General features: G+C 35.3%; 1 protein-coding gene across 2 annotated transcripts in view; it reads right to left on the reverse strand.

Moving 5' to 3' along the window:
* Nucleotides 1-12,400: 12,400 nt before the first annotated feature.
* KIF18A (kinesin family member 18A) overlaps nucleotides 12,401-26,464 on the reverse strand; it is a 99,786-nt gene continuing 85,722 nt past the window's right edge. For both annotated transcript variants that reach the window (XM_049890758.1, XM_049890759.1), the window contains exons 14-17: nucleotides 25,537-25,984; nucleotides 24,656-24,763; nucleotides 15,141-15,250; nucleotides 12,401-12,837 (exon numbers count right to left, since the gene is read on the reverse strand). In XM_049890758.1, coding sequence (XP_049746715.1) covers nucleotides 12,755-12,837; nucleotides 15,141-15,250; nucleotides 24,656-24,763; nucleotides 25,537-25,984 — 749 coding nt within the window. In that variant the 3' untranslated portion in view covers nucleotides 12,401-12,754. The remainder of the gene's footprint in view (nucleotides 12,838-15,140; nucleotides 15,251-24,655; nucleotides 24,764-25,536; nucleotides 25,985-26,464) is intronic.

The following is a 26,464-nucleotide window of genomic DNA, read 5'->3' on the forward strand; positions in this document are numbered from 1 at the left end:
GCTGTCAGAGATCATTCAGCAATTTAAAACGGATTGGCATAGGTGCTGTTTTCCATAGACAGGCCCTTGGCTAGGTGCTAGAGTACAAGGGTGAATGAGAGTGACATGATCTTGGATTTCGTAGAGCTTACAGTCTTGTTGCTATGGACATCACACAACTAAAATACAATGTAATGTGAAATTACTGATTTATTCTTTTTATGTGAAATGACTTCTTGCCTGTTTTTCATACTCTAAATAGAAACAGTCTCACTCCCAAGAAATGCAAGTTTATCTAGCAAATGAGCCAACAGGTTCTGTCTAACATTTATGGGTATACAAACAAACCTATTAGACTATTGGTTTTGCTTTCAGTTAAGTAAAATAAACGTGAATGACATTTATAAACCCTATGCTAGTTATATAATACCAAATCTAAGTTTCCAAAGTCTGATTGCCTCACAGATATTTACAATGTGTATTTTTTTAAACTAGACTTCTTGTTCACATCTAATGTTTAGGTAGTTTCATGTTTGCATCATTGATTTCATTTTCTTCTGTATTTCAACGAGTTATGAAGGCCTCTTAATGTTGTCCAACTGTGGATGAAGGCTGATTAGTCTTTTCACACATAGGCATGTTTAAGTACAAAAGGTCAAGTTTGCTATTGGTAGGTAAATAATGCTACAACTGGCTTCATCAATGTAATGATCTGAAGAGTTGTTTATTCATAAATGAGTTTCTCCCCTTCCTCCAACTTGAACATTTTTCTTTCTAATGACACTTCTAATTGAAAATACTCAAAATTCAAGCCACTTGCATTGCTGAGTCATGCTAAGTTGGGCAATATTATGTTACATCTCATCTGGCATTAGATAATATGAAAGGATGCTAATTTTTATTTAAGCATGTATTTCAAGCAAGGTGCTACCTAAAGTTCAGGAGTTATCTTGCAAATGTATTCTGCAGATAGCCCTTATGATGGCTACTAAAATGTAAACACTTATAACATTCATTGTATCAAATGTGCTTTTCTCCTCCAAATGTTAAAAATTATTGGCATTCATTTGAAGAACTTGTTAAGCATCTAAAATTCTGTGCTAGCAAGTATCTGGAATATGACTTGAAGCAACTTCTGTTTACAGACAAAGTCTGTAAGATATCCAAATACCACTGTGATGTGTTTACAGTTTATAAAAGAATTAAATATCAAATCCTTTTGGGTGTGCATTTCTAAATGAGCATTAAATGAATTGGGGGAAAAACTAGAAAAATTTCATATCTGGTGCATGCCAAGTAAATTATTGGCTTCATCTTCTCTTTGCAGCTTATTTTTGGTTGATGGGGGACTCTCTCTAATGGTCATTAAGGTCATTGCTGGGAATTAGTTTATTTTGTAAATGGATTTCACCTGGAAATGTCATTTCTATGCAATCAACTGTATTATCTTGGGTCTATTTTTTTTTTATGAGCAATGATGCTGAACTACTGACAGATGGAGAATTTTCAGAAGAGTTCCAGCTAATTCTGACAGCCATCACTTCCCACCAACCCTTAGTTAAAAATTAATTTCCAATAGTGGGAAAAAAAGCTGATGAATCCTACCCAATACCTACAAAACATGTTTAATATCAGGAATTGTTATCCATAATTTCTTTTTTGAGGAGGGAGAATGAGTCGATCTAGGGAGTTATGATGACTACTGAATAAAACCAAAAGTCATACCTCCTGCCAAATGAAACTTACAGGCATGAAGAAGCAGCCTCTCGAGGAAAATTATTGTTACAGGAATCAGAAAGTGTTGTCAAAAAGAAGTGCTAAGTTTCACCTGTATAGTTCATCTGGTTCAGTTCATTCTCAAAGCTTGCCTTTTAAATCTTCCTATGAAAGGGAGAACAGCAATGGTGCCTTTCTTCAAGAGTCAAGATCATCAAAGTATTTAAGAGAGTACCTTTGGCTGGCAGGGTACCACAAAGAGTTAATTAGGCTTAGTCACTGCTTTAAAACAGTAAAGGTAAGTGAAAGGACAGCACTTTCATTATAAGGTTTGAAAGCAACAGTTAGGATCACGGACTTTTAGCCTTCAGCAGTGTAAGCATCCAATTGCTTGAATGATTTAAATTCTAGTGAGAAAGACTTAGGCTGGCTTTATCAAATTAACAGCCAAATAGATGACTTTGGCAGAACATTAGCTTGGAGTTATGTGTTGATTTTGGAAAAGTCCATGTAAAAGATGGCCAGGATATGTAGACCTATGCCACTATAATGTCCAGTGGGCGTCCTACCATACTTATTTCTTTTTGATACTTCTACTTCCTTCTGGCTCTGCTGCTCATATGCCTGTAATGGCCAGGCAAGGGCATGCAAGCTTCAGTGCTGGTCCCTGATACCAATTCTTGTCTTTGATTAGGCTATTAGGAAAGGATGAAAGAGTGGTTATGAAGAAAAACTAATGAAATTTTGTAAGATAAATTGGTGAAGAACAGTAATAAGTAAAAAAAAAAATGGCATCGGTGATCATATAATAAAGGTTTGAGCGTGTTGGACCTGGGACAGAAACTACAGAATACTTACTTTGTAGATGGACTCATGTAGAAGTGAATAATTATGTGTCACCTGTGCATGGGAAGTGATTTAATACATAAACTTAGAAGACAATGTTTGGAATATATGTATTTGTTGCTGCTAGTTGCCGTTAAGTTGGCTCCCAACTCAGGGAGATGCCACGTGTTACAGAATACAACTGCTCTATAGGGTTTTCTTGGCAGTAATCCTTTATGGAAGCAGTTATTTGGGCCTTTGCTCTCTCTCTCTATATATATGTGTGTGTGTGTGTATACACACACACATACACATACACTATATATCTACTTATTTTTTTATGTATGTACATATGTGTATATACATTTTAAAAGAGGATAAGAGGGGAAAGGGGAGTGTATGAACAGATTAGAGTTCCAGAGATCATTCTAATACAATAAAAAATAATTTCAGTTTAATTATGGCAACATCTTTGAGAAGTCATGGGTACATGTAAACATTTTATGTTGGGAAGTTTGCAAAAAACTAACTCCTCTCACCTCCTCTCTTGAGGTCAAAGCCAACTGAGAAATAGACATAACATCTGGGAGGGGGGTACTAACACAGTATGGGGTTTTCTATTACCTCCCCACAGGTTTAAATCTTGGGATTTTTACCCAGTCAGCCCCCTGAAGAAACATGACATACCAGTGGCTTTTGAACACAGATGAGCAAAAGTGGGAATGCTGAGAGGGCAATGGGGCTCTTGGCCTAAGTCCTGACCCTGACAGTTTACTGCATGGAAATAGAAACTGAGAGAACACAGGCAAGGAAAGGAAGGCAGAGCTGCAACAGAATGTATCAAAAGTCCAGACTACACATGAGCTACAGCAGTAATGCTCTATACTTTAACCCAGGCCAACAGAACAAAGTTGGGATTTTACTATTCCAGGTTAGATAAATGACTCCTCTTTGGAGAAGAAAAAATTAAGAACATGGAGAAAAAAGCAGAAGCTTCTCTATTTCTTGTCAGAGAGAGGAAATATTAGATAAAGTTCCTATGTCATGGGCAAAAGAAGGAAATGTGTAAAGATGAAGAAAATTTTTCTTTCTTACATTCTTCTGGTATTTTTGTTTGTATTATTCAAAATTCTTTCAGTTGCAAATGATGGAAAATATGAAAACCTGTACATGCATGTTTATAGTAGCTTTACTTATAATAGCCAAAAAGTGGAAACAAACAAAATGCCCTTCAGCAAGTGAATGGTTAAACAAATTGTGGTATATCCATACCATAGGATATAATACTCAGCAATTAAAAGGAGTGAACAAACTATTGATACATGCAATAACTTGGATAGATCTCAAGGACATTATGCTAAGTGAAAAAAGCAGTCTCAAAAGGTGACAGACCATGTGATTCCATTTACATAACATTCTTAAAATGGCAAAATTATAGAGATCTAGAACAGATTATTGGTTGCCAAGGGTAAAAGATGTTGGGGGGAGGTGCAGGTGTAACTATAAAGAGGTAGCATGAGGGAGGTCTTTGTGGAGATGATAACAGTTGTGCATCTTGATTGCGGTGGTGGTTACATGAATTTAACCATGAGAAATAATATAGAACTAAACACACACATTGTACCAATGTTAATTACTATGGTTTTGATACTATAGTTATGCAAGATGTAATCACTGGGGGAAACTGAGCAAATATGGGGCCTCTCTGTACTATCTTGGCAACTTCCTGTGAATATGGGACATCTCTATACTATCTTGACAACTTCCTGCGAATCTATAATTATCTCAAAATAAAAAGTTAAAAAGAAGTGGCTCAGATGAAAAAGGAAATTCACTGATTTATGGACTTGGACAATCTAGGGGTTGAATCTTGCTATCTTCCTTCAGTTAAATCTAGAATTCAGGAGCTCAAACAATGTCATCAGGAGTTTTCTTTTTTATTTCGAGGTTCTGCTTGTTGTTGTGTCTTGACTTCATTCTGCAGAAAACTTTCTCCATGAAGATGGGCAGGATGTCAGACATCTAGTCTTACATGACCCTCATACCTTGTGACCTAGGAGGGAGAAAAATTCTCCAATCTGAGGGAGGATTCTGAATTTTGAATCAGATGCCCTCTTGAAACCAAGCACTGTTGCCAAGAGCATAGAGTATACTGACTGGCCATAATGGGCTAGGGGAATAAGTGCAGGGATAGCTCCATTAAGACCTCTGTGAGGATAGCAGTGGTTTCCCAAACAAAAAATGAGACATTTTCATCAAACTCAGGTAAGTGGCGCCAGGGAACAGACATCTGCTATCCTACTAAAATGTCATGGTGACAACTCTAAATGTCATGGTGACAACTCTACTATGTATAAATACTTGATAATCTAACTTGTAAAATATTTGGATATTGCTATAACAAGGAATTGTTACAGGTTTGAGTTTTATTTTTTGAAAAAAATAGTAAAGACCACAAAAGCTGAATAAAATTTAGTTATTAATCAAAATCCAACAAGAAACATGGTCCAAGATAATTGGCGAAATGAAAAACAACAAAATTGCATTGGAAGTATAATTGATAACAAAAAAATTAGAAATTCACTGTGGTCTTTAAATTATACAGACAACTAAAGTTTTATAGGTAAAACAACGAATAGTTGAAACAGGTTCAATTGAAGTTTTGAAAAAAGTACAGGCCCTCTAATGTTGACTCCAATATTTAAAAATACTCCCCGATGCACTCAAACCTTGAGAATGCTTTTCTCATAGGCAAAAGGAACACGGTGATTAGTATCTATTCAGCACAGTTGTAGCTGAGTTGGGAACATCGTAGGCAGTGCTTTGTTAAGCAAGACAGTAAAGGGGTTTGTTGGTTGCTAGGAAGGCACTTTAAGTGAAAAGATCCTCTTCCAACTGTAGGGGCAAAAACATCAGCTAACTGGAGACTAATAGTTCATTCAGTTGTCTCAAAATTGAATGAGGAAGTAGAACGGACTGGTAGACATATTTGGAGAAAGCAAAGGAAGCAGGCAGACAGAACAGGTAATAATAGCAACAGTCAGGTAGAGACTATTTAGACTTACTTTGAGTAGATCTTTTTCATTTGACAGGAAGAATTCAGGGGAGAAATGCACTTGGAATCAAAGAACCTTTACGAGTAGCATTTTGAATTGGGCAAGAATTAGAGTGGGAGATAAGAATCTACAATTGTTATCAGAAAGATAAAGAATAATTGTTATTAGAAAGATTGTTTTAATAATAATTTTAAATACTATGATTCTGAAATAGCCACATGAAGGGGAGAACGGGAAAGGGATGTGTGCCTAGTGGGTGTATTAGGAGACTCTCAAAATTTTGTATTTGAGAAGTGGCTTGAAGAGGGTAAGAATATCTGCAGGGATGAGAAATGATGCTGAGGACACAGCATTTTTGCCCAATGTCCTGATTATAGAACAGTTTTTTTTCCCCTCATATCATCATTCTTCTTAATTATACCAAACAGACATCTTTCATCTTGTGTGAGAATGAACTATTTTTTACAGGTATGACTTCTGGCTAATCATGTCTTATATGTGCTTTAGGTACACACAGTCAGTCAGTCTATCTATCTATACAGCAATATCTCAGAACTAACCTTTCCCAACAGCTCTTAATGTGATGAACTAATCCCTATGTGGCTGCTATGCAGAACCTGCTGTTTTGGAGGCTGGAGTGGTCTGTAAAATGATGGTCACTCTGAGAAGTATGGGCTGTCTCTCAACTAGTACGTTTTGGGGGAAGTTACAGGAGGTGATGAATTTAGTACTCTACCTGTACGTTTCACAATTTTCCCGTGCTGATTCATGAAATACAAGATTGTATTTTGTCTTCATGTCCAATTTACGTCTTTAAAATTTGAATATGAGTCTTAACACAAAAAGATTCAAGATGTAAACCAGTGATTTTATAACACATCATACCTTGGGTGGCTGCCAACAATTTATGATCAAGCTGTGAATATGTAAAAAGTATTTTGTGTGTGATATTTTGATTGTAAAAGAAAGAAAATAGTCCTCTAAAAATCAATCTATAGGAAAAAGATGCCTTCAGTGATGCTACACTTTTCTACATGTATTCATAACAATATTTTAATTTTTTTACATAAACGATGTGAGCTAAATATAATTTGCTTATAATTATAAAATACACTGAATAAATCTTCCCATCAAATCTAGAGTATAATCTACTCGCTGATCTTCATCACAAGTTAATTACCAAATCACAGGTGAACATGTGAGTTTTCTGTAGAGATGCTTTTTGTAAAGTTACCCACACGCAGAGTGTTAAATACATTGCAGATGGAGGCAGTGTATAATCTAGAGATAACAACTATTTTATAACAACCCGAGTTCAAGATCCTGTCACTTTCTAGTTGTGGGATCTTCGGAAAATTACTTAACCTTTCCGATCTGCTGCTCCTTCTTTTTTAATTGGCAAAATAAAAACATGTCTACAAAACATCATCTGAAACCGTCGTGGCGAGACATTTTGGGAATTCAGAATTTTTAGAAAGACAAAATGGTACATATGCTGTATTTACGTAACACCCCTAGGAGTCTGGAGCAACACCTCATTATTAAACATTAACATTGCTGCCACAAAACCTTTGAACGTTCTCACTAAGTGGGATGGATAAAGACAATCACTGGTCTCCAATTAGCAAAAGTCAGGTTTTAACTGCCAAAAGTTACAAAAAGCTTTGTGATTCTCATAATCCTTCTAAGTTTTGGGAATGTGAATGAGGGATTGTGGATATGTAATATCTACTTTAGCTGTTCCTGGGTGGTGCAAAGGGGTAAGTGCTTGACTATTAGATGAAAGGTTGGCGGTTTGAATCCACTCAAAAATGCCTGGCAATCTTCCGAAAGGTCATAGCCTTGAAAACCCTATGGGGCAGTTCTACTCTGTATATATGGGATCACTATGGGTTGCAATCGACTAGATGACAACTATCAACAACAACATCTGCTTTAAAGGCTTGTTGTGAGGTAAAAAAAAAAAACAAAAAACCAATGCATTTAAAGCACTAACAACATTAGAGCTCAAACATTTGTGACTCTTATTATGTGTTCATTCAGATCTATTGACTGATGGCCCCTTCACAAATGATGGAACACTGTATAAGCCAATACGCCTGTGGCTGCTAAAGTATCTTTCAAAGGTTAAAATATTTGATTCTGACTTGTAACTCCATTAACATCAAAGCTCTTATTAAGCAGTTATCTCAGATATTCCCAAGTTATTTAAATATGAAGAAATCAAAGGATAATTTAAAATAAAACACATTTCTTATGAATACTAAACCCTCTTTAGATTCTTAAACATATATTCAATCTATATAGTTAGTTCTGCTATAACTGTTTTGAAAACATGAATTTGTTCAAATGCCATTAATACATTAGGGAACAAGTTAAACATAAGGCAAATTTTGTTTACTTATGTGAGATTTCATCCACATGGAATAGTAGGCAAACACAGAAAACTGCACCCGAACCAGTTGACACATCTTACAAGGACAATGAGCCACGCCTATTCATACCTTGAGTTACAAATTTCCTCTTTCCATCACTTCACAGTAACTCACAAGTTGTGACCCTCCTGATGCTCACTTCTACAAGCAAGCTTCAGGTCTTTTTCAAGGCAGAATGGCATATTTATTGTAGCATTTGTATATTTCTTAAGCATTTAACATGTATAAAACTCTGCTGTTTTTATTAGGTTCCTGTCTTTTTCTTAGGTGTCAATAAAATTTTTGACTGTTATGCCCTTAGCCCTATTTTCCCAACTGCCCTATGATTTTATTGTATGACTTTTATACAGCGTGGTGATTTTCAGGAATATATATGCCACACTATGGCAGGGCTAACTGTCGTTCAGGCTTAATGTGCACTGTACCTACCTTTTGGCATGTAAGCAAAGTTAACACGGCATGCAGGCACATAAGAATACATCCTGCAACCGATTTTAAAATGTAGGAAAATACATTATCTTTTACTGATTAAAATGTCACTCTACAAAAAAAAACAAAACTAATTTTGTTTGAATTACATCTTAATTTAATAAAAAGGAATGAAAAAGATAGGTGAAGCTAACATTAATGTGTTGAAAAGGATTATTTTGAATTGGTAAATAAAAACTCACTTGCTTATATTCCGTTAAATCATAAGCATCATAATTAATTTGATTCTCTAATCTTCTGTTAATTTCATAGCCATTATTAATCTAGAATATCGTTGTTCAAAGCGTGTTCTTAGGGATGTTACCATTACTTAACAAAAGGATTCATTTTTTTGTGTGTTAATAAAATGGCTATAGTTGTTAAAGAATTATTAGTGAAAAATGAAATAATGTCTGGGATTTGCTTTAAAATATTTCAGCAAGGGAAAAAAATCTTAAGAATAAAAACGGATACTCCAGGTAAATGTGCAAAATTTTGATAACCGGATTCAGGGTTACGATTATATGAGGGTTCAATGTACTATTCTTCTCACATTGGTGTATGTTGGAAATTTTTCATAATATAAACTTTTAAGGTTTGAAAGTTCAAAGGAATTTGGGAATTACTGTGTTATACTAAACAAGATTCTTGACTGCAAGAATTCAGGGACTTATACCGTCACTGTGAACTATCCATCTTCCCATATGCTGCGTTTCCCACTTTTCTTTAGCATGGAAACCTATTCCCGGCTGAGTACCCCAGGTGTGTCTTTTGAACACAATGAGGTAGAAATAATAATGAATACTCTGAAGCAGTACGACCAGAAGCAAGAATGGTGAGACTGCGTCTTACATACTTTGGACATGTCAGGAGAGATCAGTCCCTAGAGAAGGACATCATGCTTGGTAAAGTACAGGGTCAACGAAAAAGAGGAAGACTCTCAACAAGATAGACTGACACAGTGGCTGCAACAATGGGCTACAACATAACGATTGTGGGCATGGCACAGGACCGGGGAGTGCTTCATTCTCTTGTACATAGGGCCGCTATGAGTTGGAGTCGACTCGACAGCACCTAACAACAGCTCCAAAGCATTCTCAAAAATGTTGAACAGTGTTTGTAAAGAGAGATTGCCACCTAGGTTTCCCTCTGATGTACTGACTTGCCATATAAGAATTATTTGTTGCTAGTTGTTATTAATGGGGCCCTGGTGGCACAGTGGTTAGGAGCTCCCGCATGCTACGGGTGTTAATCAAAAGGTTGGCAGTTTAAATCCACCAGCCACTCCTTGGAAACCCTATGGGGCAGTTCTGCTCTGTCCTACAGGGTCGCTATGAATTGGAATTGACACGACGGCAACAGGTAATAGTTTTTATTAAGAGCCATCATCACTTTGCCATAGCAGCATTTAAAAGTTTTATAAAGATGTCTATGATGCTTTTAAACATGAATCAAAAAGCAAGCTGCAGAGCAATATAAATAGTATGATCCAATTTTCGTAAGGAAAAAAATATCGGTTTGTATATAAATAAGACAAATGACAGGTTACCCAAACCATTAACAGTAGTTGCACCTGGGAATGGTCCTGGCAGGGGCTGAGGAGGAAGTGCATTTTAGTTTATTGTTTAGGTGTATCATTTTTAGAATAAAATATTGTGATTTAATAAAAAGAAAGATAAATTATTTCAGTTAAAATAAATCCATGGCATTAAAAGTGAGGATGGTGACTACCCTTAGGGGGAGGTAGTGACTGGGAGAGGGCAGAAGGGAGACTTCTAGGGTTCTGATAATTTTCTATTTCTTGATCTGAGTGCTGGCTATGGGGCTGTGTTCACTTTGTGAAAATTCATTGAGCTATATACTTATATATAAGTATATATAAGTACTTTTATATAAATACTTTACTTAAAAATTGTTTCACTGACTTATTGAATAGCATTCTTGTTCTAGTTTGAATGTATATATTTTCTCTTTATTTGTATGCTCAATTAGCTTTCTCTCCCACTTTCATTATGACTTATTCTCCCTAATTTCTCCTTGATATGGCTGTATTGCAAAGGTATTATTATTAATTTTTACAGAAAATCCTTAGCTGGTAAAAATGGCACATACGATTCAAAAAAAGGGAAAACAGTAGGTATTGACAAGGTTGTGGAGAAACTGGAACTCTCATCCACTGCTGGTGGGAATGTAAAAATGGTACAGCTAGTGTGGATAACATTTTGGTAGTTCCTCAAAAAGCTGAACATAAAACTACCACATGATCCAGCAATCCCAATCCTAGGTATATACCCCAAAGAAGTGAAGGCAGGAACACAAACAAAAAACCTGTACACCAATGTTCACTGCAGCACTTTTCACGTAAATCAAAAGGTGGAAACAAATGAAATGTCTGTCAACAGATGGATGGATAACAAACACACAATGGAATACTACTCAGCCATATAGAGTAATGAAGTCTTGATGCATTCCATAACATGGATGAACCTTGACAATGTCAAGCTGAGTGAAATAAGTCTGTTTCAAAAGGACAAATACGGTATGATATCACTTACATGAAATTAGTGAGTACATAGACTACTACTGATTACCAGGGTGGAAGGGAGCGTGAAAGAAGTTTTTATTTAGGAGGCACTGAGTTTATATCAACGGCGGTGGAATGATTTGAAAAAGCATATTGAGAATGGTTGTAGAAGTGAAGAATGTAATCAATGTCACTGAATTGTACATGTAGAAATTGTTGAGCTGGTGTATGTTTTGTTATGTATATTTTTTACCACAATGAAAACAAAATTAATTTTAAAAGATGACATATACAAGAATCACAACTTATGAGGTATGGTCACTTACTAATCCTGTTAGCCACTCATCAGTGTCTGGTTCAAAACATTCCTTTTGAAGCACATAATTGCCTAAAAAGATGGAAAGGCATAACTGAGAGGAGAAAGTGACTGTTAAACAGGTGACACAACCACAGGCCTATGAAAAAGAGACCAAAAAAAAAAAAAATGTTATCGTAGCTGGCCTTCTGACAGATCCGCACATACTTCTATGAATAAGGCAAATCACCAGTGTCAGAGCTGGAAGGGACGTCAAAGATCATTACTCCACTTCATACTCACTTAATAAGATTTTAAATCAGAAAACTTGACCTAAAGATTTAAAATGCTTCACTGGTTGCTCTGTGGTCGTTTGCTTTTGTGTAAGTTTCCTATGCTGCATAAAATTAAAGTGGATTTAACCAAATATATGTTGTATTTAGCAAATAAACACACGAAACAAAGCAGGTAAACAAGATTATATATAAAGTTGCAGCTCTATGTACTTTCTATAGTAGCAGGAATGACAAAAACATTTTCTCATTATCAGTAAGGAACTGAAGGATTCTTTTCAGACTTTGTTCTGCTGTCACGTATTTGGTCTAATTTGAAATACAAATCTACAAAATTAACATTTTTATATAAAATAAGAGTTTAGACCACTTAAGGGGTAGTATCTGTTGCTGTCCAGGCGATTCTGACCCATAGTGACTCTACCGGAGAGAGGAGAACATCCCCCCTGAGGGTTTCCTAGGCTGTAATCTTTATGGAAGCACATCACTATGTCTTTTTCCCACAAAGTGGCTGGTGGGTTTCAACTGCTGACCTTTTGGTTAGTAGCTGAGTGCTTAACCACTGTGCCACCAGGGCTCCTTAAGGGGTAGTAAAGAGACAGAAAAACCAAACACTTGAAGATCTAAATCTTTAATGTATCAAGCAGCAAGGAACGGTATTAGTATTTTATTCATGACAACTATTTAAATATTTACAACCACTTTATGGGCACATACATTTGTACATCAAAGCATTTTTGGAAAAGAAAGTTGTATTTATGATTAAAATAATGTATAAAACATAATAAAAAACTAAATATATCCTGGGCCATAATTATCACTTCTAAATTCTCTGTATTAAAAAAAAAAAAAGCTACTGCTTTCTAAAACGTCCTAATCACCTTGTTGAGACATAGTAAAACTGCACTGCCACAATACTGATTTAAGGATCTTAAAGAATAACAAATATTTTAGAAACTCAAAACATAACGTTATCCATGGAAACTTTATATTTGCTTAGAATAGAGAAAAGAAATTCATTTTCTGCTTGCTGTAGGTATTTGGGTAAACCTAGTCTTAAGACAGCCTTCTTTCCAAGATTTTACATTTCTGAAAGGGCACTGACAATAAACACTTTTAAAATCAGACTCGATCGATTTCATTTTCTTTGATTTTGAAGTAACTTATCTTAGATTTCCTTTTGAAATGCTTCTTCCAAATTTTCTAACCAAGCTTGAATTTATTTTATGGTTTTTTCTTTTATATTCTAGAGAAGAAACAAAAAGATATATAAATATGGTAAAACTATCATTCAAACAGAATTTTTGCCACTCATTCAACATATAAAAATCTGTAGAAAAATGTGACCCACAAAAGGAAAACTTATTCTTGAAATTCATAGTTGTTAACATGATTTTTAAAATAACAAGAACAAAGAAACATTAATATCTTTGGTTTAAAAGTAGTTTGCCAAATTCATCTCTCCATATTGCAAACTAAAGTTTCAGTACACATACACACATACCCCTCACAGACAGCAGGTGAAGTCACTGAATAAACTACTGCATTTGCTTTCATTGCTTATGAACTAATGAAAGTCTACTTCCACAGGCATTTGTTCCCTTTCTTTCTTACATCATCAATTTTTTTCTCATTCATTGGCTCATAACCCCAGGACTCTGAAAGTTCCATATTTTTTAAATTTAGAAGTACTGCTTAAATTGATTACTTCCTCCAGTGATGATCCTTATCCCATAGCCCTTTATCCTTTCACCGCTGCCTCTTAAATGTGTTCTGTCAATTACTGCTCCCCTGCTTCTTCATCAGCCTTCACAATGATTCTCTACTCAACAAAATATTGTTATTACAGGGTGTCACTGACTTCCTTCTGGGTTAGTCTAACCTCTTATCCATTTTCTCAGTCACAATACGTTTTAGTTTTAGGGACACTCTATTCTCTTGACACTATTTCTTATTTCTCTAACTACTCAGCCAACAGCAATTGCTTTTTTTTCTGCTGATGGTGCTTTCGTTTTTTCATTTGTACACTGTCAGTTGGAGAATGCAGTTGAATACACTCTAAGGATGGCAGTTCCAATTCTCTTTCACTTTTTAAGTAATTCTTGATGTGTATTAAGGCATTTTTACTTGAATATATTAATGTACATAAAATATTTTCTTCCTTTAAAAAATAACCTCTTTCTAAGCTCTCGATTATCCTCGATGACACGTAACCTTTTAACCTAGTGTTAAGTCTTCTTTAGTCATTAGCAAATACTTCCGTTTAATATTATCAAAATCATTTTTTTTTCCCATAACCAAACCAAACCAAGGCTGTTGCTGTCAAGTCAGTTCCAGCTCATAGCAACTCTACGCAACGGAACAGAACAGCCCCACAGGGTTTCCAGGGAGTGGCTGGTAGATTCAAACTGCTGACCATTTGGTTAGCAGCTGAGCTCTTTACCACTACGCCACCAGGGCTCCTTTTTCTCCATAGTAGTTTTTAATTTACCTCTCTTTATCCACAAGATGTTTGATATATTTTATACTGTCCTTAGAAAATAAGCATATTAGAAAAACCAAATCTCTATGATTTGAAAGTTTTCACAAATTTATTTTTTGCTTGCAGAATTATAACTTCTTCAGAATGTTTCAGGAGACTAATGGTGCAGTACATATCTACAGTAACTATAGATACACATTATTAAACATTATTAAATATGGCATATCAAACTAAATAATCTTAGTAAATCTGACTTTTTAGGGCCTTATTATTTGATTTTTAATTTGTATGAAAGACATTTCCATGAACTTAAGTAACTGCCAGTGCTACTACAGGAAGTAAGCATTTATTAATACAGTTTGGCAAAACTATTGAAACATGTTACATTACACTAATGGAAGACCACTGACAGAAAAAAATAACAATAGTTTTCATGTTATTCTTAGAAACACTCATTACTCTCCAGTTTCACTGAAGATATGGTTTTGTTACAAAGGACTCACTTATGTTACCCTTACATGTGGTTGAGAGGATGTAGCTAACCTCATCAGGATCTTTTTCAACTTGCCAATGGGAGTTACAGTATGATTGTGCCAAGGTACAGAAACTGGAGCCTCTCACTAACTGCACAAATGAGTCAGAGTACAAATTATTAAAAATTATAGGTTAAGACAAAAATTGCTCTAAGTTTATTGGTGAAAGATACCTAATAATTAACCTTTTAAAGATACATTTATCTAATTATTTCAATTATTAGCTAAATTATTTACCATTTCCACTATAATGTGAGGCAGTATAGAATAAAAAGTGTATAGAATATGGAGTTGGGAGATCTAGCTCTGAGTTCTGGCTCCACCATGAAATATCTGTGTGATCTTGGGTAAGTGATTTAAATTTTGTGCCTTAAGTTTCTTTATGTGTATATGTAACTTGCAGATAATAAACTTGTTCTACCATGCAATAAAGATGAGGAGTATGTAAAACGAGATGCTTTGGAAAAATGTGTAACACTATACAAATGTTAGGTAATCATGTTACTAAATATCAAATTAAGAGCTGAGGCATACCTATTGCTGATCTGTTTTCTTGTAAATGCTTATTACTTGAACTATCTTGTCGAACACGTTTGGCAAGTCCAGAATTTACTGAAGCAGTTAATGAAGTATTTGGTTCAGAACTTGAGGGAAAAAAAAATTATTTTAGTAAAGCATTTAAGTTCTAATACATATCTCACATGCAACAAAGATTAATGAAATAAAATACTAAAGCATTAAGTAATTACTTATTCAGTTTGGGTATTAGATTGTAAGTGTATGTAACAATTCTGCAGCAGGGCACTTCCCAAGCATGCTGCTGGGAAACAGTGAGCACTATTACTGGAAGTGCAGAGATAAGTAGCCCAATCACAAGAGGTGAACAACTAAACTCATGTTACAAATCTGGAACAAGTATCCCAATCTGGGGAATATAAACAAGTGGGAATGTTTTGAAACCTTGTTGTTAAATCAAAGCATGGTAACAGACAAAAAATGTCTCTGGAATCATTGCAATTGTAGAAATTGAAAAGAATGACACATTTTCATTTGTTCTATCTTCAAAAATTTATACCAATCTCACATTGTTAATAGGCCAAATTTCTAACCCAGAGTTGCCATGTTACTGAACATTTATTATGGCCTTATGTTACAGGATATACAAATGAGTAAGGAAAAAACAACTTCTGTCCTAAAAGCATATTTAACAGATACAGGGTGGGGATGGGGAAAAATAAGACAAATCCACACAATACAAGATATGGTAAAAAGTAAAACCACAGGTTTTCAATCTACAAGGAGCTATAGATTCTTGAGTTTAGGGGAAGAGAGAAAAACCGAAGATCTTGTGGATGACATGATTTTTAATTTGGGTTTTGAAAAAGAGCAATCCTTCCTAACCCTACAGGGTTAAGGGTGGTATGAAGGATGCACACTACCCTACCCTTATTCAAATAAGTTAATTTCACCACAGAGAAATTTCTAGCTAATAAAGATACTATATACCATTTTACAAGTTCATGTTAATTTAATTTGATTTTCAGTTGGATTAACAATTGAAGACTTTCATTTTATAGCAATAACTTGCTCCTCTGGCAATCTCAACCCTGTGATAAACTGGTGTGGGTGTATGTTTGCGGAACAGGGAAAAGACGAAAGAACTGAAGAAAAAATTCAAGCCTCAAGTTGGAATATTGAAGGGTTCTACAGGAAAAATATTAAACGGCGCAGGAAGCATCAAAAGAAGATGGAAGGAATACACAGAGTCACTACACCAAAAAGAACTGGTCAGTGTTCAACCATTTCAGGAGGTAGTATATGATCAGGAACAGATGTTGCTGAAGGAAGAAGTCCAAGCTGCACTGAAGGCACTGATGAAAAACCAGGATCCAGTAGTTGACAGAATACCAACTGAGATGTTTCAACAAATTGATGCAGTGCTGGAAGTGCTCACTTGTCTATGCCAAGAAATTTGGAAGACAGATGCCTGGCTACCCGACAGGAAGAGATCCATATTTATGCCTATTCCAAAGAAGGGTGATCAAACTGAGTGCAAAAATTATCTAACAATATCATTAATAACACACAAAAGTAAAATTTTGCTTAAGATCATTCAAAGGTGGCTGCACCAGTACATCAACAGTGAACTGCCAGAAATCCAAGCCGGATTCTGAAGAGGATATGAAACCAGGGATCTCACTGATGATGTCAGATGGATCGTGGCTGAAAACAGAGAATACCAGAAAGATGTCTACCTGTGTTTAATTGACTACGCTAAGGCATTCAACAACGTGGATCGTAACAAATTATGGATAGCGGTTCGAAGAACAGGAGTTTCAGAACACTTAACTGTGCTCATGAGGAACATGTACTTGTGACCAAGAGTTAGTGGTAAGAACAGAGCAAGCGGATATTGCGTGGTTTAAGGTCAAGAAAGGTGTGCCTCAGGGTTTTATCCTTTCACCAAACTTGTTCAATCTGTACGATGAGCAAATAATCCAAGAAGCTAGACTATAGGAAACAGAACCCAGCATCAGGATTGGAAAGAGACTCATTAAAAACCTGCATTACGTAGATGACACAACCTTGCTTGCTGGAAGTGAAGAGGACATGAAGCACTTACTGATGAAGATCAAAGACCACGGCCTTCATCATGGATTACATCTCAAAGAAAACAAAAATCCTCACAACTGTACCAATAAGCAACATGATGATAATTGGAGAAACGATTGAAACTGTTAAAAATTTCATTTTACTTGGATCCACAATCAACAACCATGGGAGCAGCAGTCAAGAGATCAAAAGAAGCACTGCACTGGGCAAATCTGCTGCAAAAGACCTCTTTAACGTGTTAAAAAGCAAAGATGGCACCTTGAATACTAAGCTGGACAATGAATAAGGAAGATCAAAGAAGAACTGATGCCTCTGAAATATGGTGTTGGTGAAGAATATTGAATATATCACAGACTGCCAAAAGAATGAACACATCTGTCTTTGAAGACGTACAGCCAGAATGCTCCTTAAAAGCAAGGATGGCAAGACTTCATCTCACATACTTTGGACATATTATCAGGACAGACCAGTCCCTGGAGAAGGACATCATGCTTGGTAAAGTAGAGGGTCAGTGAAAAAGAGGCAGACCCTCAATGAGATGGACTGACACAGTTGCTGCAATGATCCTAACAATGAATGTGAGGATGGTGCAGGACCCAGCAGTGTTTTGTTCTATCATATACAGGGTCAGTACGAGTCGGAACTGAATTGACGGCACCTAACAACAACAACACTGAAAGCTGTCATAAATGGCAATCTAATATGATTAAAAAAAAAAAAATTTTTTTTTAAAAGAAAAATAGTCAAAGATGAGCATACTGAAAGCAGGGAAAAATAAATCAGCTGATACATCTTAATTTTTTTTACTGAGAGAAACGACTATGGTGTTCATAGCAGTAATTGTACCTACTATGTTCAGGAATGCAAATGATATCTAGTGTTATAGGAGTAAACAAATTCAGTTGCAGAAATTCTTCATTCCTAAATAGCACTAAGGAAAAAATGATTAAGTAAAAGACCTTAACAGAAGATTTGAAATGGTAGCTCCAGAAGACAATGTAAAGTATGATGATGACTATGTAAAGACCAGGAGATAGAAAACCAAAAGGGAAGAACACACTTGGCATGTCTCAAGCTGAAAGGAGTGATGGAAAAATTCAAGCCTCCAGTTGCAATACTGAAGGATTCTACAGGGGAAAATATTAAACAATGCAGGACGCATCAAAAGAAGATGGAAAGAATACACAGAGTCACAATACCAAAAGGAGCTGGTGGACGTTTAACATATAATCAGGAATCAATGGTAATGAAGGAAGAAGTCCAAGCTGCACTAAAGGCACTGGTGAAAAACAAGGCTCTGGGAATTGATGGAATACCCACTAAGATGTTTAAACAAACAGATGCAGCGCTGGAAGTGCTCACTCATCTATGCCAAGAAATTTGGAAGACTGTTACCTGGCCAAAAACTGGAAGAGATCCATATTTATGCCTATTCCCAAGAAAGGTGATTCAACCAAATGCAGAAATTATTGAACAATATCATTAATATCACACACAAGCAAAATTTTGCTGAAGATCATTCAAAAACAGCTGTAGCAGTATATTGACAAGAAACTGCCAGAAATTCAGGCTGGATGTAGAAGAGGACATGGAATCAGGGATATCACTATTGATATCAGATGGACCCTGGCTGAAAGCAGAGAAGACCAGAAAGGTGTTCACCTGTGTTTTATTGACTATGGAAAGGAATTCTGCTGTGTGGATCATAACAAATTATGGATAACACTGGGAAGAATGAGAATTCCAGAATACTTAATTGTGCTCATGTGAAACCTGTACATCAACCAAGAGGCAGTCATTCGAACAGAACAAGGGGATATTGCATGGTATAAAGTCAGGAAAGGTGAGCCTCAGGGTTGTATCCTTTCACTAATTCAATCTGTATGCTGAGCAAATAATCTGAGAAGCCAGACTATATGAAGAAGAATAGGGCATCAGGATTGAAGGAACACTTGTGATATGCAGATGACACAACCTTGCTTGCTGACAGTGAAGAGGACTTGAAGCACTTACTGATGAAGATCAAAGACCACAGCCTTCAGTATGGATTACACTTCAACATAAAGAAAATGAAAATCCTCACAACTGTATGAATAAGCCACATCTTGATAAATGGAGAAAAGATTGAGGTTGTCAAGGATTTCATTTTACTTGGATCCACAATCAACACCCATGGAAGCAGCAGTCAAGAAATCAAAAGATGCATTGCATTGGGCAAATCGACTGCAAGAGATCTCTTTAGTGTGTTAAAAAGCAAAGATGTCACTGTGAGGACTAAGGTGCACCTGACCCAAGCCATGGTGTTTTCAATTGCCTTATATGCATGCGAAAGCTGGACAATGAATAAGGAAGATTGAAGAAGAACTGACACCTTTGAATTGTGGTGTTGGCAAAGGATATTGAATATACCACGGACTGCCAAAAGAATGAACAAATCTGTCTTAGAAGACGTACAACCAGAATGCTGGTTAGAAGCAAGGATGGCGAGACTACTTCTCACATACTTTGGACGTGTTATCAGGAGGGATCAGTCCCTGGAGGACATCATGCTTGGTAAAGTAGAGGGTTAGTGGAAAAAGAGGAAGGCCCTCAACAAGATGGACTGACACAGTGTCTACAACAATGGGCTCAAGCATAGCAACAACTGTGAGGATGGTGCAAGACCGGGCAGTGTTTCATTCTGTAGTGCATAGGGTCGCTGTGAATGGCACTAAATGAATTAAGCAAGTTACTATTTCTTTTTTGTCTATTTAGCGCTCAAAGTGGTGATAAAGTATAAAGATTAATGCCATTGCCTAATTTTGATAAGTGCTGTTTTCCCCTGTAATTTATCTTAAAGTTGTCTTTATTATATTATGATATGATACTTCAATTTGGTTAGTTCCAGGATCTTAATTTTTACTCAGACACAGAACAAGGGGACACTGCATGGTTTAAAATCAAGAAAGGTGTGTGTCAGGGTTGTATCCTTTCCCCATACTTATTCAATCTGTATGTTGAAGAAATAATCCAAGACGCCGGAGTATATGAAGAACGTGGCATCAGGATTGGAGGAAGACTCATTTATAACCTGGGATATACAGAAGCCACAACCTTGCTTGCTGAAAGGGAAGAGGACTTGAAGCATTTACTGTAGTCTTTGAAGATCAAAGACTATAGCCTTCAGTATGGTTTACACCTCAACATAAAGAAAACAAAAATCCTCACAACTAGGACCAATAAGCAACATCATGATAAGAAGAGAAAAAAGACTGAGGTCTACGATCCCTTTTTACTTGGATTCACAACAAAGCCCACGGAAGCAGCAGTTAAGAAATCAAATGACATATTGCGTCGGGCAAATCTGTTGAAAAAGACCTCTTTAAAAAGTGTTAAAAAGCAAAGACGTCACTTTGAGGTCTAAGGTGTATATTTTCAATTACCTCATTGGAATGCAAAAGCAGGACAATGAATAAAGAAGACCGAAGAAGAAATGATTGTGAATTATAGTGTTGGCAAAGAATATTGAATAGACCATGGACTGCCAGAAGAACTAACAAATATGTCTTGGAAGAAGTACAGCCAGAATGCTCCTTAGAAGCAAGGATGGCGAGATTTCGTCTCATGTGTTTTGAACATGTTATCAGGAGGGATCAATCCCTGGAGAAGGCCATTATGCTTGGTAAAGTAGGGGGGCAGAGAAAAACAGGAAGACCCTCAATGTGATGGATTGGCACAGTGGCTGCAATAGTGGGCTCAAACATAGCAATAATTGTGAGGATGGCACAGGACCGGACAGTTGTTTCATTCTGCTGTACATAGGGTTGCTGTGAGTTGGGAACAACTCAAAAGCACCTAACAACAAAAACAACAATTTTTACTCACAGCAAGTTCTTACTTGAAAAGTTTTTGAATAAATCTATTTGAATAAAGCTCATATTTAGTGGAATGAAATCTAACCTTAATCAAGTAAGTCGTATATTAAAATCAAATACACCTAAACATTTTTAGGATTTAGATAAAAAAGACTAGGGATAAAATGTTTAACATTTGTTATAAGTTGGATCATAAAATAAAAAGGCCTAAAATTGATATGATGGAAAATTCAAATTCTTTTAAAGACTATAGTGAGAAGAAACATGAAGACTCCTTCAATCGCTAACAAATTTATTTCCATAACCATTAGTGAAAGTTAAGAATTAACTTCCTGTTCTCTTAAATATGTGGAATGTTTCTGCTTATTACATGTATCTCATATTCTTTGTTGAAACAATTTCTAGGTGGACTCATTAGGAAGTTTTCAAAACAAACCAAAAATGTATGGCAAATGTGAGATCATTTTTGGCTATTAAGAAAGACTGTGGCAAAACAAATAACAACAAAAATCCAAGCAACCAAATAAGCATGCATATACACAAAAACAGACAGAAACCCAAAACCTTGATTAATATAACTTATGTGTAAAAGCTTACATATGTCTATATTATGTTTGTACGTTTGGTAGACTGACTAATATTGTAAAAAAGTCTGATTCAGTGATATTAAAAAGTTAATAATATAAAAAAAAAAAAAAACTAGTATTTCCAACTTAAATAGCAAGTAAAAATTTAGTTTGGTAGGTTTTTGGATTATCCAGTGCTTCTGGACTCTAATATTTTTCAGAGAGAAAAGTAGATACAGAATAAATAAAATACAGGTATACGTAAAGCCACCCTTTGTTTTTTAAAACCATATGGTAATATATACACACCTAAATTTGTATATGAAACTGATAAGTGGAAAATAACAAAGTTTATTACTCTCAAACTCATGTAGATTTAATTAGGGAAAAGGAAGATTAACAAAAAAGTAATTATGTACATTTCTAGCATTAATCTCTTTTTACCTTAGTTAATGGCAGAATCTAATTACTGGTACCAGAGGGAATGTAATAGTGCAATTAATAGGCTAGGAGAAATCAAGTTACATTTTTTACATGTCCTTTAATATTATTTCACAATATTAGTTGCTCATGTGGAAGATCTTTTAATTTATCTAAAACCATTCCAAATAGACCAATTCACATACCTGGAAATTTCTTCAAAAAATTTTTGATTTTGACAGTGACAATGCTTACATTTTGGAAATAAATACTCTTAGCTATAAACTTTTGCCACATCTTAGTTAACACAAGAGAAAATGCTACCAGTGCAGGGCTAGAAAACTCACCAATGTTAATTCATAGGAAGAATGACACAATGACAATCAGTGATAAGAAAATGGATGAAACACATGATGGTGGTTAGCTTGCTCACTCATTAAATGACTCACTCCCATAGATGAGCCTATCTGAATAAGTTAAGTTTGTGTCTCAGCAAAACACAAATTTTCAACTATCATAGATAGTTAAGAGACACCTAGGAAAAAATCAATCTACAAAGTTTAAATCTAAATATTCCAAGGCTCTGCTATACTTTGTTTTGGAGGGGCAAGAACAGATCCTAAATTCACCTATGAGAAGATACTCTGTGGCACAAGTAAGTAGGTTATTTGTAAATTTGTTTCCTCTAGCCCAAATGATAACGGGTGCATGGTAGAAAATTGGAAATTTAAAAAGGCTTATCTTAAGTCTTCTACTGTTCTCCCTATAATCACGTGGCCAAGAAAAAAGGGGTAAAACAAGTCAGAGACATTTTACATTTGATTGTATCTTGTCATTGCATTCAATGTTGTAGGATATAAAAAAATGTATAATGGACTTCACGTGATATAACTTGGTATATTTAAGATTTTCTCCTTGTCTTTGGTTTATAGCTGTTTTACTATGATGTACCTTTGTATGCTTTCTTTGTATTAATCCTGCTTGTAAATTGCAGTGTTTCTTCAATCTGTGATTTGATGTTTTTCATCAGTTTTGGAAAATTATCAATCAGCATCTCTTCTTGTTTTCTCTCACTCCTTCTTTTGTCTCCTTCTGGGACTTGAAATGCACAAACACTAAATCTTTTTAATCTTATCCCACATTTCTTCCACTTTTTTCTGTGCATAGATTTGGATATTTTCTATTAGCCTAGCTTCCAGTTCACTAATACTCTCTTCTGCTGTGTCTAATCTGTTAAATTTATTGAGTTCTTAATTTCAAAAAATTCTGTGCTTTTTTCAGTTCCAGAATATCCACTCGATTCATTTTAATAGAACTCAATCCTTTGCTGAACTTATCCTCTATTTTATGGAACTTAGTAAAAATTTTCAAGTCCCTAATAGCCCCGATATCTGTGTCACTTATGGAACAAACAGTTAATCACTAATTTGTTTGTTCTTTTCTCTTGAGTTTCGGTCATTTGGCCTTATCTTCTGGCATACTTTGTAATTTTTGATTAAATGCTAAACACTGTATATGATAAACTATAGAGGCTCTGGATGGTATAATCTTCTGAGAAGATTTAATTTTCTTCTGGCTGACAGGTAGAGTAGAAACAAATCACCTTGATCCAATCAGGGATTGAGATGCCCTAAAACTGGGTTTTAAGCTTTTTTTGCTCTATCCCTAGACTACAGCACTTCAAGAGCCTCAAGTAAAATGTTAGGATGTTTAATAGGGCTGCTTCTCCATTGTGATTCCTGAACTCCAATTTTTGTGTCCCAGCCCTACGAGAAGGCCAAAACTGTGCTTAGTACTTTTAGCCTCACAGAAGCTGCATTCAGCTTGATTTCTTGGTCTCTTATTCAACACCGTTTAGAACATGGCGAATGCCTTGAGGGCAAAAGCTGCACAGAGTGTTTTTGTTTCCCTAGCTTGGTGAGACTGCTGATAGCTCTAGGCTTTTATTCTTGATTTGGCCTCTCTGCCTTTTGCCATGAATTAGAAAATGCTCAAATGGGGATAGCTCTCCATTGTGTTTTCTTTTTTTTCCTGGAATCCTGACCCTTCAAGTCCTGACTGTTTTGGTTTTTCTCCAGTGTATTCAAGTAGTCATTAGTTGTATTTCATCCAGCTTTTTCAACTGCTTTTAAAGGGAGGCTTGGTTGGATATAAGCTACACTATCATAGCTGGAAAAAGAAATACCCTCAGTTACTACATTCTAGCCATATATCAAAATTCATCAAAGTAATATAATTCTATGATAGAAGAAATTCAGTGATGTCTAAGAGGAAAAACAACCAAACAAGTAAAAATTGTTACCAGAAGAAAAGTTAAAACTAAGTGACATTTTTATGGGCTAGGAAACTTTTCAACTTATTTTTAATAATCTAAAATATGGAATACTTTATATAAATACCAAGCGAAAAACTTGGGCTTTATTGAGTACTATCTCCCATTGACAATATAAATCCAGTGCTTCATTCAGACCAGTTTATCATACATATGGTTAGGTATGAATTGACAACCTATGAGAAATTAAAAAAAAAAGCTATAGGAAACAAAGCATAGAGATGATCTTATATAGTTACTGAACTCGTTTATGTTTAATCATACCTTGTTAATTTCCGTTTCCTTTTGGCAGCAGCAGTCATTGCCATGTAGGATGGCACTATGCTTGGTATAGGCACAGGATGTTTAGTTGAGAGTGAAGAAGGGTCAAGCCTGTATATTAAATAGTAAGAAATAAACAGTACTTTTTGATTTATACTATGGAGAAAAAAGGAGGCAGATACTTCCATAATTAGAAAACCACTTGGTATTAATAAAGAAAGAAAAACACTTTTCCATACTATAACACTTTCCTCTCTTACCCTGGGGTTTTCTTTTCTCTCCTCTTTTCTACACAATAGGTAGAGCTGCTATCAAGAGATTTCTGTATTCCCAGCAGCATAAAATAGTAAAGGTAGTTTTCTTTCATTTTTCAGATTAGGTGTGATTATACAGATGAAGTGAGAAGAATATATTTGCTTGGATGACCTGAAGTCAACCATACCTTTGACTTATGACTATTTTAGAGTAAGTTGAGGTTTGCTAAACATCAATAGAGACTGTGGAATTTCTTTCAGTGAAGCTATTAAAGAATAATAAACATGATAATCCTCTGATGATGGCTTGTATTATCTAACTTTGGGGTATTAAGAACAAACTAAATATATATAGGCCGGGTCTCTTCTACCCTAACAAAGGTTAGTAGGCCTAAGATATCAAATTTAAGAGCTTAAAATACAATGTTAGCAAATCAATATTTAGAGGGAAAGATAATTAAGATTTAATAAAATAAAACACTGACTTTTGGAATCAATATAGCATATTTGGGCTATTAAAGAGACCTCAGATATACCTAAGAAGGGAAAAGAGAGGTAAGAGTTTAAAAGCTATGTAACAAAAAAAAAAAAAAAAAGAAGAAAGAATTGAGACATATCCCTTTCTTGTACCTTTGTAAAATGTTATTGTTGTGGTTTGGCAGTGATTCTTTTTCAGGTAATTCACTTTTCAAGCTCTTGGTATCTTCGCATATTGTAAATGTAGAGTCCAAATCCCCCTGTACACGTTCTGTTCTCCTATTAAAAGGAGTATCTACTTCACATAACACTTTCAGAGAGTTATTACTGTTTATATTTGAGTTGATTGCCTGAAAACTTATAGTATGTGATGATGGTTTTATTAAGGACTCTGTAGGCAAAGTTTGAAAAGTTTTTCTACAGTCTTCCGGAGTATATACAATAGGCTGAAGTTCTTTGCTGAAAGAATCATTGAGCTGAATACTTTCAGAGAGTATAGACTTTTGGATAAGTTTTGCTTCCAAGGGAGAAGGCATTAGTTTTCTCCGAGCTCTTTTTTGTGGAGGAATTGTAAGTGGATTAGATTCACTTGAAGATGCGCCTGTTCAACAAAATTAAAAAGAAGGTCAATAATGCTGCCTGAATAGTTTTCTAATAACCTAATCAATTAACAAAAAACCAGTAGTGAGGTACTTTTTACACCAATTGGTAATTTTAAAAGAAAATAACTAAGTTAGAAAGAAAAAAAAAAGTAGTTTAGTGCTAGTAACTTTAAATAATTTAATAAACTCATTATAAAGGAATTCCATAACAGAAAAATTAATAAATTGGTAATATTGATATTAATTTATACAGCCTTCTTGAGATATTAGGTAATCATGAAAACAAATTTCTAACCAATTCCAACAAAATTCCTAAATAATTTCTTAGCTTTCATGCTTGATTTGGGTTTCGGTTAACGAAGAAAAATATTTACCATTTGTAAGCGCAGAAATTAGTAACTTGTTATATTGTAAAATATCACCTATTTGTTACTAAGTGAGTGGAAGTCTAGTCTGAATTACTAAGAATGGCCGCGACC

This window comes from Elephas maximus, chromosome 7 (assembly GCF_024166365.1).
Source record: "Elephas maximus indicus isolate mEleMax1 chromosome 7, mEleMax1 primary haplotype, whole genome shotgun sequence".
Lineage (NCBI taxonomy): Eukaryota > Metazoa > Chordata > Mammalia > Proboscidea > Elephantidae > Elephas > Elephas maximus.